The sequence below is a fragment of the Portunus trituberculatus genome, chromosome 27 (assembly GCF_017591435.1).
Source record: "Portunus trituberculatus isolate SZX2019 chromosome 27, ASM1759143v1, whole genome shotgun sequence".
Lineage (NCBI taxonomy): Eukaryota > Metazoa > Arthropoda > Malacostraca > Decapoda > Portunidae > Portunus > Portunus trituberculatus.
Genome location: NC_059281.1, coordinates 17905347 through 17919265, shown reverse-complemented (window position 1 = coordinate 17919265; position 13919 = coordinate 17905347). Strand labels below are relative to the sequence as shown.

Here is a 13919-nt window from a genome sequence, read left to right as displayed (position 1 = left end):
CGGCCTTCAAGGAGGGACGCATCGCCAGCCTCATCGGGGTGGAGGGAGGGCACGCCATTCAGAACTCCCTGGGCGTGCTGAGGGCCCTAAGAGACCTCGGTGTGCGCTACCTCACCCTCACCCACACCTGCAGCACCCCATGGTGAGCGCCTCTTCCACACCTATGCCCTTAAGTTACTGTACACGTATGTGTATCACAAGTTGAGTACCCGCGTAGCAAATGTGTTTTTCCTCACTTGTTCAGTTAGTTTTATTTCTGCCGTGTTTACATTACAAGTTCTTAACAGTGATCCTTCCAAATGTTGTCTTACCATCACTTGTTTAGCTGATTTCTTATTATCTGCCGTGCTTATATTACTAATTCTTAACAGTGATCCTTTCTTCTAAAAGCATAACGTGTGTGTGTGTGTGTGTGTGTGTGTGTGTGTGTGTGTGTGTGTGTGTGTGTGTGTTTTTCTATATCAAGGTTAAAAAAGAAAATGGAATAAAAAGAAAGTGTATTCCAACGCAGTAAAAATGTGCACTCTTCTCCACCTGTGTGAGGTGATGACGATAATCACTCCCCTGAAGCTCTAAAAATATGACCCGGATCCGCGTTTGGATGAGCCAACACCTTTATCTCTCCTGCTGCTGCTGCTGCTGCAGGTGCTGGTGCTGCATTCATTCCCGCAACACTCACGCCGGTAGTTACACGTGTTACTCCTCATTACTCCTCCACTCACCAACTACGCAGTATTGACTCCTCCCACTGCGCTACAATCCAGGAATGAATAAACGTTCTTAAACAGAATACATGAACTGAGAAATTTTACTCGTTAGATAGTACATGAGGAATGGTGATTAAGTGTAACTGACTTTGTTTTTCTAAAGATTTATAACTAAGATGAATCACCTCGAGTTGAGACTTGGTTCTTTCTTTTGAATGTAAAATGTGTTTACTTGACTCTTCTTCTATGATGAAAGAAATCAAGACAATTAAAAAAGAAAATATAATTGAATATACTACTAATGAAAAAAAGATTAGAGATGTGACATTTAGACGTAATATTTCTAAAATTTGTACAAGCACTCTTAAAAAGGCAATTTAGCTTCAACTTGAGCCTTTGGAGAGAGTAAAGACGAGGCGCAGAAATGTTTCAGAATATACTTCTTGATTACAAGGATAAGTCAGGTTTGCTCATCAAACTTTCCCCATTAGAGATACGAGCACAACCAATCAAAACGTCACAGGGAACACCCACTAAGGCCCTCGCCAGTCTACCCAACGGGAGGGGAGTTGCAGGGATGGCTTTTCGGAAACACGCAGGAATGACAGGGCGAATGGTCACAGATACATGCCGAAAATAGCACGCCCTTCCTGGTCTTGACAACTCCAGGAGGGTCATCACCTACAACTGAACTGACACACAGACCTGGTGGATGCCTCACAACATCTGCCACTAATTGTTTATATTTAATTTGCTCGAGGTGATGCAGCTGCTACTACTATACTACTACTACTACTACTACTACTACTACTACTACTACTATTACTACTACTACTACTACTAGTGCTACTACTACTATATTACTACTACTACTACTACTACTACTACTACTACTACTACTACTACTACTACTACTACTACTACTACTACTACTACTACTACTACTACTACTACTAGTACTACTACTACTACTACTACTACTACTACTACTACTACTACTATTACTACTACGAATAATAATACAACCACTATTACGATTACTATCACTAATGTCAATAATAATAATGATAATAATACTCAGAAGACGACAAAGGAGAAAAAGAAGACAAAAAGCAAAAAGAAGAGAGAAGAAAAGAAGCAAAAGAAGAAATGAAGAAGAAGAAAAGAAGAAGAAGAAGAAGAAAGAAGAATAGTGGTGTCCTTTCATGCATGCGCGAAGTGGCATCCAATAATTGACAGCTTAATATTCTCCTTTGATGAGCCGAAAAAAAGTTTCCTCAGGGAGTTGTCGAGCGTCCGCCGTGGTGTCTTTTATTGGCTTCATATTCTCCTACGCTTTTACGAAATACGAAACCATGTTATAATGGATACATAAGGGGTCGCCGTGGTACAGTGGAACCATGCGTGCTTTGGGGTCCGAGGGGTCTCCAAGCGCACGGGTTCGAATCCTGTCCACGGTCCGAGTGTAGGCTGGGCTTCCTCACTCGGGGCAACGGTTTCCTAGCGGGTGGGCTTTGAGACAGGAGGTACCCCAAAAAAGTATCCCCTTTAGCCCAGAAATTCCCGTGAAAAAGCCCACATGGTATAAATAGACAGAAAAAAACAACAACACATAAGAATAACTGTCACCTTAGGAATTTGTTTCATGAGGAGGTGCTTTCATTATTGCTTACTTTCATCTATATTTCCCACACCATTAACTAATCAATACAGGAAAATTACAACCCAAGAGAGGGAATATTCACGCCTAGAATTCAAGCGATGTCTGAGATGTGATGCAAAATGTGTCACTCAGGACGGAGGTTACGAGTGGCAGGAATGACGCTTCGCCATACATCACCGCCACTCGAAGGGCCATCTTGATGTTTATGTACCGCGGCGTGTGTCCCTCCACTCTAATTAGGAAGGTGATGGTGTATAAGAATGTATAAGACGTTAACGTGGAAATAAGTGCACGTCCATCAAAAAATATGGCGATGATTACAGTGATGATATTGATGATGATAGTGACGATGATGATGGTGATGGTGATGATGGTGATGGTGAAGACGACAAAAGTGGTTATGATGTTGGTGACGTTGATTATTGTAACGACGGCAACAATGACAATAACGACAATTAGGTTTATGATTAAAAAGAATGAATTTACTTATGCAGTGATAATGATGATGAAGATAAATATGATGAGTCTAGTTACGTTAAGGAAAATGATAATGTTGCTGTTATAAATGATAGTGATGTTTAGTCCCTTTAATACTAGGACACATATTTACCTTGAGATTTGAGTACGAATAGATAATTTTATTTACACTAGCATGGGTCTTTGGAAGGCAGAAGATTAACCCCTTGAAGACTGAGACACATTTTTCCCATGATTTTGGGGTATGATTAGACGATTTTATTTGCATTAGGAAGGGTCTATGGAGTTAAAAGATTAATGGCCAGAGTCTTTGCTATTTTAATCCCCTATATAAGTTTCTGAAGCTGCATGAAATCGCTAAATAATAACAAGAATATGAATAACATGGTACTGAAGGGTTTAATGGCCAGAGTCTTCACTAGTTTAATCCTTACATGAGTTTCTGAGGCTGTATAAAATAACCAAATAGTAAGCAGAATGAATATGGAAACGTGTCATGGTACTGAAAGGTTTATAATGAAAATAACAATGATCTCAAATCTTCTCCCACCTTCCTTTTTCACAGGGCTGAGTGTGCGAGGGCGCGGGAAACTGACCTAGAGGACCCAGACTCACCCCGAGGCCTCACGCACTTCGGCAGGGTAAGTAGAAAAAAAAATAAGAGTATAAACGTTGGAATGAAAGGAGAGCGAGTGTACGAGAACGGCGGAGATAAAAAGAACATCATAAGAAAGTGAACGTTTGTAGCTGATAGAAGTCATAAAGGAAAAATAAAAAGTTCAAAATAACAATAGTAAGATGGAACGAAAAATATGAAAGGACAAAGATGTGATTATGAGGATGAAAGAGAAAAGAAGGAGAAAGAAAGGCTAAGGGATAAGAAGGGTGGAGATGAAAACGACGAGAGGAAGGGAGGAAAGGAGACTTGTAGAGAATGAAGAGTCAGGAGGAAGGAAAACAAAGGAAGAAAAATTATCGGGAAGTGACAGGCAAGGGAAAAAGAAGAGAAGAATGGCAGAGGTGGGAAAAAAAAAAGAAAAAACACACCGGAACCAGAGAATTGGGAAGAGGAAGAATGAAAGAATGAAGAAAATGAGGAGGAGGAAGACAATGGCGACAACAAAGACGAACAAAAATGAAAAACGAGAAGAAAAAAAGAAGAGGAGGAGGAATAAGAAAAAAGGGAGAAAAATAAAGGAAACATCAAAATTAATAAGGAAATGATCAAAACCCAGATGGAAGAGAGAGAGAACAAAAAAGAGGATAAGAAGGATAATTGTAATGAGGGAAGAAAAAGACGTAGAAAAAGAGATAACAAGAAACATACAAAAAACAGGAAGAAGAGGAAGAGGAAGAGAAAGAGGAGAAGGATGAGAAAGAGGGAGAAGAAGAGGAAAAAAATGATGACTTGAAACAAGAACGAGAAGGAAAAAATAGAAAGACGGAAGGAAACGGGAGAAGGAAGGATGGAAAGAAAAAAGAAGGAAAAAAATAGAAGAAACAGGACAAGTAGCGGGTGAGGAGTAAACAAGTCTCTTCCTCGTCAGCCCAACAACCACCGGCGGCCAATTGGGCACCGTTAATTAGTGTCCCCTCTTAATGGGATTTCAAGATGGCGACTTCCTCCTCCACCTCCACTTCCACCTCCACCTCCATCACCACCACCACCACCTCCTCCTTCTTCTCCTCTTCTTCCACGGCCACTGATCTTACTGACAGGCGAAAGCAAGAGCAAGAGCGAGAGAGAGAGAGAGAGAGAGAGAGAGAGAGAGAGGATTATTGTTGTTTTTGTCGTTGCTGTTGTTTTTATTGCAGTTGTCAGAGAAGAACAACTGCATTGCACTACACACAGGCTACCTCTGCACAACTTTAGTAGTGAAAGATCAAAAGATTACAAAAAGAAACAGTTGCTTGTGGACGAGGAGGAGGAGGAGGAGGAGGAGGAGGAGGAATAGAGTACAAAGGAATACAAAGGAAGACAAACAGCAACAGACCCTTAGGTCTTTACTAGGCTGTTTGTGAAGATTATCTACTAACTACTAGTGGTAGAGACAGGACAGTAAAGCAGAAGGCTCCTCCCCACCCACCCCTTCATCCAGCCGAGACTGGCAGGAAAAAAGGCGAAACCATGTGATATTAAAAAATTGTTGGAGGAGGAGGAGAAAGAGGAGGAGGAGGAGGAGGAGGAGGAGGAGGAGGAGGAGGAGGAGGAGGAGGAGGAGGAGGAGGAGGAGGAGAAGAAGAAGAGGAGAAGGAGGAGGAGGAATAACATAGTGAAAGGGACAGAGAACAAGTCAGAGAGAGAGAGAGAGAGAGAGAGAGAGAGAGAGAGAGAGAGAGAGAGAGAGAGAGAGAGAGCAATGTATATAATCGTGGTGTTCGTGAGTTTATAAGAGATACTAAGAGATGATGGAGACCAGACACTGTACAGGAAAACGTGAAGACTGTGGAGGTGGCGAAATTCACATAATACCTTTTCTTTTCCTTGTTAATCTGCTCAAGGGGAAATGAAGACGTCTAATACTTATAAATGCTTATATACACCTGTCTCTTTTATGGAAGGTAATCTGATATGACCCTTATTCCCGTTATTAGGTCATCTTAAGGCGCTGGTGATGGGAGAAGAAGGGAAGGAAGGATGAAAGGAAAGAAGAAATAATAATGAAACACATCAGCGGTCAGAGTCGTCGTTATTTTCATTATTAGCTGATTATGTAAAGGTGGATCATTTAGTCTGAAGAGGAAGAGAAAAATCAAGAACAAATACGGAGAAACGCGTCACAGATAATTGCCTGCATTTATGATTCCCTGTTTTCTCGTGATTATTAATTCTTGTTTTTGTTTTCGTCCAAATGTTCTTAATTAACCTCATTACTAAAGAGAACAATACATTCGCATCTTTACCAAGTGTCCTGCTGTAATTAATGCTGTAAAATGCTGGGATGAGACTGAATGAGGAGGAACAAATGAAGAAGAGGTAACACGGTAGAGGTAAAAAGGTAGAAGGTTAGATGGGTGTGTGTGTGTAATTAACTGGTGAAATGTAATGTAGTGTAACGTAATTAGGGGCAGAGGTCGTTTAATCTAATCCAGCGCTGCTTTATTAATGATTTAGGTGGTCTACGTACTAAGTTTAAATGAGTCTTCATAGGGCGTGGGGGATATTGAGAGTACTGAGCTTGTCCAGTAGCCATTATCTCCTGAATGTTTAATGAAGGAGAACTCGCATGGTGGTGGAGGCTAGAACATGACAAATAGTATCCCATTATTAAAAACAGTTGTGTCGAAAGCTGAAAAGATAACCTTTAGATAACCTTGAGGTTATCTAAAGGAAGTGAGGCGATGAAACTGTGAGCTTAAATATCGAAATCAAGGAGTGAGAGGGAACAAGTCTGCTTCTACTAATACACAACAAGGGCTGACTACCCCGCTCTGGCCGGCAAAATAATACCTTCAGAGTCGGAAGATTTGGTTTATACACGTATATAAGTTGCAATGACTATCAATCTGGCGGTGACTGATGGTGGGTCACTACAGCATGGTGGCGGCGAGGGAATGGAAGTCATTGTGTTCCAGTGTGTCCAAAATGACACACTAGATCCACTGGACCGCCACAACGACCTCGGGGTCTCCACTGCTCGCCTTCCCTCTCGTCCTCGACAACACGGGGACTCCACAGCGGCCCTTCCTCTGCACTATCACCAGATTACGAAAGCTCTAAGGAAAAGCCGAGCGGAACAATACCAGCCGAGGGAGGGGAGAAGTTACAGCAATGAGTGCAGCAGGCGGGAGGAAGGAGACTGAAAGCATCATGGGGAGTCTTGGGTTTCAGAAGAAGCTCCATGAGGAAAATTGACGAGTTGCTAGTCAAAGAGCACAAGAGAGAGCGCGCGGTCTTTGTGTTGCTTTGTGTGGAGTCAAAACACGCCGCAGGGATGACGGGGAAGAGCAAAGAGGGTGCTTATATGGCCGCCGGGAACTGTGCTATAGGGAAGAGGAGAAAATGTGTTTGACTGGAGAGACAGACAGACACAGGGAGAGAGAAAGGAAAAAGGAGAAGGAGGGGAGTGATGACAAAGTATTTCGAATTGTACAAAATACATCCTACCGTTGGTGTATTTCATCACATTTCACATGTTTAATTTCCTCACCTTGTCAATCTCAGCTCTCAACGCGTATCTGTAAGTTCAAGGCAGTGATGGAAACTTTAATGATTCTCTGCACATCCATTGAAACGCTGCAAAATTTGTTTAGGAAAAAAGTCAGGGATCGTGAATAAATCGTTCAATACTTGTAGATGCACAAAAATGAAGGTCGCTGTGTCAATGCTTGCTAACAGGACTGGTGTATTCGAGCTGCCTCAAGCCTCGTGATCGAAACCTTGCATGCACCTAGTAAGTAATAACGACATGTAACATTAAACATATATTACTACAGACTTTACAAACCCTCACACCTAAGGAAACATAAATCACTATTTTCACGGCTACAAGTAAATGAAACTAAGGAAGCATACAAAACTTAGGAAGAATATAAAGTTTGAATTTCAGGAGCGACGGAAACAGTCTGAGCTTTTTGCTCACCTGGTGCTGTGACCGTGTGTGTGTGTGTGTGTGTGTGTGTGTGTATAATATAGAGAGAGAGAGAGAGAGAGAGAGAGAGAGAGAGAGAGAGAGAGAGCTGCAGGCGGGCCAGCTTCGCCGTTTGACACACGAATAAAAAAATGGTGAAAATGTTCCTGTGCTTCAGTGACAGTTTGGTCTAACTTTTTTTTTTGTGAATTTTGCGTTCTGTCTGCCTTTGTGTCCACCTCTGTCCGTCTGCCCACCAGCCTGTCGCTCTGTTATCAATCCAGCCCCTTCCGTCTCTCTCTCTCTCTCTCTCTCTCTCTCTCTCTCTCTCTTGACGGTAAATAGTTCATGTACATAGGTTTTATTTAGCTTTGTCCAATTCACGTGATAGCTAAAACAAACATCAGTGTGTGTGTGTGTGTGTGTGTGTGTGTGTGTGTGTGTGTGTGTGTGTGTGTGTGTGTGTGTGTGTGTGTGCGTGTGTGTGTGTGTACCCGTGCACAGGACAGTATTTCATCATTTCTATCACTTCTTTTCAACACAATGCACGATTTTGCAACAACAACAAGAAGGAAGCAAAACAAAATACAATTCCACTTCCTTTCCAAACCCCTCCTGCCTCCCAGCTACGTACATTCCCCGACCTAAGCCGTGGATCCTTGTACTCCATCCCAACACCTCCCTCTCCTCCTCCCTTCCCTTCCCATAACCTTCCTCACAGCATCTGGTGCCCGCCTTGCCACTAAAGGAGAGGAAACAAGTGTACGGACAGATGCAATGTACCTTACCTTTCCCATGTCTACCTTGTCCCCCTCACCTCTCTCTCTCTCTCTCTCTTGCTCCTGATCACAACCCACCTCCTAACTCCTCGTGTGCGTGTGTGGGGCAGGTGTTTTGTGGCACCCCGACCCCCTCTTGTCACCTTAACGAACCAAACGAGGCTGTAAATTCTCCTCCTCCTGCTCTTGCTCCTGCTCCTACTCCTACTCCTCCTCTCTTCCTTCTTTTCCTTCTTCTTCTCCTTCTCCTTCTTCTTCTTTTCTTCGTGGTCTTTCTTTGTCTGTCCCTCCATCACCTTCTCTTCTTTGTATTTTCTTCTCTTTCTCTTTTTCTTTCTTCTTCTTTAACTTCTCTTTCTTCGTTTTCTTCTCTTCTTTTTCTCTTCTCCTGTTTGTGCCATATTTTTCTTTTTATCTTCATCTTCTTCTTCCAACATGTATTATTTGTGTTTTTCTGTATCCTCTTCCTCTTCTTCCTTTTCTTCTCTACTTCTTCTTTACCTTCTTCTCCTCCTTCGTTTTCTCTTCTGTTTGTGCCATATTCTTCTTTTCCTTCCTCCTCTTCCAACTAGTATTATTTGTGTTCTTTACCCTCTTCCTCTTCCTTTTCTTCTCTTGTTCTCCTTGTCCTGTTCCTTCCCTTTGCCATCCTTTATCACAAGCTTCTCTTTTATTTTCTTCCTGTCTTCCTGTGTCTCTCTTTCGTCTCCTTCCAGTAACTCGTCTTCCCCTTCCTCCGTTATTCTCCTGCTTACAAAGTCGTCTTTCGCAGTAATTCTTCTACTTTCTGTTCTCCTTTGTCTGTCATTTTCATTCCCTCTTCCTCTTCTTCCTCCTCCCTCCACGTGCTTTCTCTATTCTCTTTTGCCTTACTACTTGGCTTTTCTCGTCCATCTGGTCACACGTTCCTGCAACTTTAGGATTTGTCGCTGTGGTGTAGTAGGCTTAAATACCAAGTAACAGGAGAGAGAGAGAGAGAGAGAGAGAGAGAGAGAGAGAGAGAGAGAGAGAGAGAGAGAGAGAGAGAGAGAGAGAGAGAATTCTTTCCTCGTACTACAGTGAAGGTTCAGCAGCAAGATACATAAAAAGAGGGGAAGGGAGAATGGAAATATCGGAAACTTCACTGATCTTTTTGAGGAGGAGGAGGAGGAGGAGGAGGAGGAGGAGGAGGAGGAGGAGGCTGAAATAACAGGTAACTTAAAACGAATTGGATTATAAAAAGAAAAGATTACCCCCATCAATTTTTGTTAATCTACGCCTTCATTAATAGCGGGTAATAGGAGCCGGAAAGTGAGAAGCTTCCTCCGACCTCACAACCTTCTTTCTCCCTCACACTGCCGGCTTAAGGGGAAATATGGAAAAACGCCCTACCCTTAGTTATAAAAGCAGGTAAATATTTCCCTTGGAGATCTGAAGGATATTGTCCCTTTCATGCCCTCTGGGAAAAATATAAACTTCCAACACTCGTCTATGTAAATAAATAAACCAAAAAGAGAGAAAAATAAAAAAAGAATTGAAGGTAATGGAATTTTGGAAGTTTCATTTACTTAATTTGTCTAGGAAGGAGAAAAGAAATATATCGGTAAGAGGGAAGTGGAGGGGAGGAGTAAAGAGGAAAGACTGATACGCTAAGGTAAAAACATCATCTCAAAAATACGAAAGAGAAATGGAAAATTACGAAGAGGGTATGGGGTTCATAATAAAAATAGGAAGAAAAAATGAAAAGCATAAGGAATGAATTAGAATATAGAGGAGGAGGAGAAGGAGGAGGAGGAGGAAGGAGGAAGAGGCTAATAAGATCAACCTATGGATTCAGGTCACGGTGAGTCGTAATTTGGCATAATTGACATCAGCCTTGGTGTTTCAGAGAGTGCAGGTGGTTTTTTTGTCATTGAATTCATTTGGGAACCGTCCTGATGTGACCTCATTATCTCGCGTTATATTTCACTCCCACCTTGAAAAATAAGAGGAGGAGGAGGAGGAGGAGGAGGAGGAGGAGGAGGAGGAGGAGGAGGAGGAGGAGGAGGAGGAGGAGGAGGAGGAGGAAGAAGAAGGAGGAGGAGGAGGAGGAGGAGGAGGAGGAGGAGGAGGAGGAGGAGAAGGAGAAGGAGAAGGAGAAGGAGAAGGAGAAGGAGGAGGAGGAAGGAGGAGGAGGACGACGAAACACAAAGATAAAAAAGAAAAACAAACAACAGCTGAATAATTGATCGTTACGGGACAATTTGTGGTAAATAATTATCAGTCTAACACAAAGAAAGAAATGGAGTGACACAGACAACCCTCTATAGTTTGCTTGACGGCGAGTTGCAGTAACTCGACCCACACGAGGGAGGAGGCGAAACATTTAACTTCTGCAATCACTACCGCGTCTAACTGGACCTACTAAAGTTGTCAGCCTGTCTGGTGTTGAAGTGAGGTACAGCGCATAACACAACAATGGAATACCAGGAGTTGCCATGCTAAGCCAATTAGTGTCTTGAACTGGTCTTAATATGGCCATCCAAACTCTTCTGAGCACTCTATTACGTTCTATATCGCCCTTTCCTTGGCAGTGTGGTAGCGCTCTATAAATTACCGTCTATATACAAGTACGCTAAACTAACCTCACCAACATCTGCATTTGATTTTATATTCCAAAAGTGAATCTAAACATAGCACAGCCAATGTCCAAAGGCTGCCAAGATATACTATGTAGACGAGCCTTAACACAATAAGGTACTACATTTTTAATTTCAATAAAGGCTGGGCCCGCGTTAGTGATGGTCTATGTTCTCACGGAAATTGGAGTTAGCGTGTTATGAATATATAAGATAACGCTCTCGCAGGTGTGTGGGTAGAAGGAGGAAGAGGAGGAAGAGAAGGTGTGAAAAGAAAACGAGGTGACGATGCGGACAAAGAGGAGGAGGAGATTGACGAGGGGGAAGATAAAGAGACGAGGGAAAAGGCGTGGGAATAGGACTAACTTTCTATTAACTTCTGAAATATATTGACATACACCACTATTCATCAGAGCATTCAACAAATCGCACACAATGACCAAACATTTGAATATGATTGCCATACTTAATATCTGAAAAAAAAAGAAAGAAATCATTTGAATATAATATCTGAATAGGAGCACTGCAGCCCTGACTGATGGCCTCACTGGCAGCTAAATGCGAGGCGGAGGAGCAATCAGTCAAGCCACTCTATCGGAAATTACAGAAAATTACTTAATACTGAGAAGATAAACTAAAATATACATAAGGCAAGAACACACATATGAAAACTGCAATGGTAAAGGGAAATACAATAAAAAAGAATGCCTAAGAATTATAACTCGTCTGAGGCAGCCATTGGTGGTGGTGTCATCGCCAATGCATATAATTTAACCCACGTCATTAACATTCTCCTTCAATAAATACTTCTCAAATGTTTACGACGGTCAATATATTTTCGTGGATATCTGACGGCTTAATGGAACGGGGGGAAGAGGAGGAGGAGGAGGAGGAGGAGGAGGAGGAGGAGGAGGAGGAGGAGGAGAGACAAAACCAGTATGGAAGATAAGGAGAAAAAAATAAGAGTACAAGAGTGAAGTGTTGAAGAGGAAAAATATAATCAAGTGGAGGTGGCGATATGGGCGTGAGCGAGAGAATGGTGGTGGTGGTGGTGGTGGTGGTGGTGGTGGTGGCGTTCCCGGCGTCGGTTTATGCTTTCCTCGTCAGGTTGGTGATATTATTAAGATGGCGAGAGATACTGAGTGGGATGCCAAGCTCACTATTTTTATGATGATTGGCCCGCACAGCCCTAGAGGATATACATATTGACCAGCTCTCCCACATAAGAAAATACCGCCATTAGCTTTCAGGAAACAGTGTGAAAGCATCCTATTGTTTCAGGCTCCGGGACATTCTTAGTCCTTACTTCATGCTGCTGGAGTCAATGAACTTTCAAAGAACACAAAAAAGTCGTTGCTGATGATTTCTATAAAAGATTGTAGGAGTGTAAGAGCAATAACAAAAGGAGGAGGAAGAGGAGGAGGAGGAGGAGGAAGAGAAAGAAGAAAAGGAGGAGGAGAAGGAGGAGGAGGAGGATACGGGGTTAATCATGTGTAGATCTGATGTCTTCTCGCAGCTTCCCTTATTTTCTGATGTCTCAAGAGAAGGACCACAACAATAACGGTAAAAAGAACAACAACATTTCCGAGAAGAGACTAACATGAAACGCCAAGGAGGAGAAAAGAGAAGAAAAGGAGAAGGAGGAAGATACAGAGACAACAACGTGTAGACCTGATGTTTTTTTGCAACTTCCTTTATTTTTCCATGTCTTAAAAGGACCACAACAACAACAGTAAAAAAGCAATGACATTAACCGCGAAGAGACTAACATGGAACGCCAAGGAGGGGACCAAGAGGCGAGGAAGCAGCCAGGGTCCATAAAGGCGGATAAATCAAAATCAATATGAGTAGAGTATAAAAGAGAAAGGAAGAAAACATCCTCCAGAGAACAAGACTCTGGCCAACAGCTTAATTAAGTCCGCTCGTCAGTCTTGTTTGCGCGTGATCAATATCCAATTACTGGATAATTAAGAGGTCTTTTGTGTGTGTGTGTGTGTGTGTGTGTGTGTGTGTGTGTGTGTGTGTGTGTGTGTGTGTGTGTGTGTGTGTGTGTGTGTGTGTGTTACTGACAATGATGATGAAATTGATGATACTATTACTATTAAAAGTAGTAGTAGTAGTAGTAGTAGTAGAGAGTAGAGAGAGAGTAGTAGTAGTAGAGAGAGAGAGAGAGAGAGAGAGAGAGAGAGAGAGAGAGAGAGAGAGAGAGAGAGAGAGAGAGAGAGAGAGAGAGCAAAACGGAAATGACGGTTATACAATTATGTCCCCAAATCTGCTACTATCTCACTCTGCTTGTCTCGCCTCCCTGCCAGCTGTAACTTGCAGCCACGTGGGAGAGAGATACACGGCGACGAAGAGGAGGAGGAGGAGGAGGAGGAGGAGGAGGAGGAGGAGGAGGAGGAGGAGGAGAGAGAGAGAAGATGGAAGGAGGAGGAAGAAGGAACGAGGAAGGAGAAAGGAGAAAGGAGGAAAGGAAACACCCTGAGTTGACCATTGACCGCAATGAACTGTCTTGTGTTCTCTATGAAGTGACAGTCATCTCTCTCTCTCTCTCTCTCTCTCTCTCTCTCTCTCTCTCTCTCTCTCTCTCTCTCTCTCTCTCTCTCTCTCTCTCTCTCTCTCTCTCTCTCTCGCTGATGCTACTTCGATAGCCAATTTCTAACGCAATCATGAACTTTGCGGGCCGTCCTAGACTCAACTTTACCCAATACCTTGTTGTTGTTGTGGAGAGAGAGAGAGAGAGAGAGAGAGAGAGAGAGAGAGAGAGAGAGAGATTCATGGGTTGAGAATGTTCTAATTGGTCATATATTTTATTTTGAGGGAAAAACTGAAAAGATTAGTGCTTGTATACTTTTTTTTTCATCTCTCTATCCTTCCCTTCTCTCTCTCTCTCTCTCTCTCTCTCTCTCTCTCTCTCTCTCTCTCTCTCTCTCTCTCTCTGGCAGCAATGTTGTCTTGGTAACGTGTTGTGAGCAATCTGGAATCACTCCCCTGAGGCACCACTTTAGCGCTGCATCGGGGAAAGGGGAAGGCCTCTTGGGGCAGCCTTGATGGACGCACTGGTATAGAGGGACCCAGGTTGCGTGTTGCAGTCTGCTGGGCGTGGGTCTGTGTTGTTCGAGCTT

At 42.8% G+C, this 13919-nt stretch overlaps 1 protein-coding gene across 1 annotated transcript in view; it reads left to right on the top strand.

Moving 5' to 3' along the window:
• LOC123509814 (dipeptidase 1-like) overlaps positions 1–13919 on the top strand; it is a 120556-nt gene that overhangs the window by 91006 nt on the left and 15631 nt on the right. Inside the window, 2 exon segments of the mRNA XM_045264368.1 lie at positions 1–142; positions 3413–3488. The exon segment at positions 1–142 is cut by the window's left edge and continues 9 nt beyond it. Of these exon segments, the coding sequence (XP_045120303.1) occupies positions 1–142; positions 3413–3488 (218 nt within the window).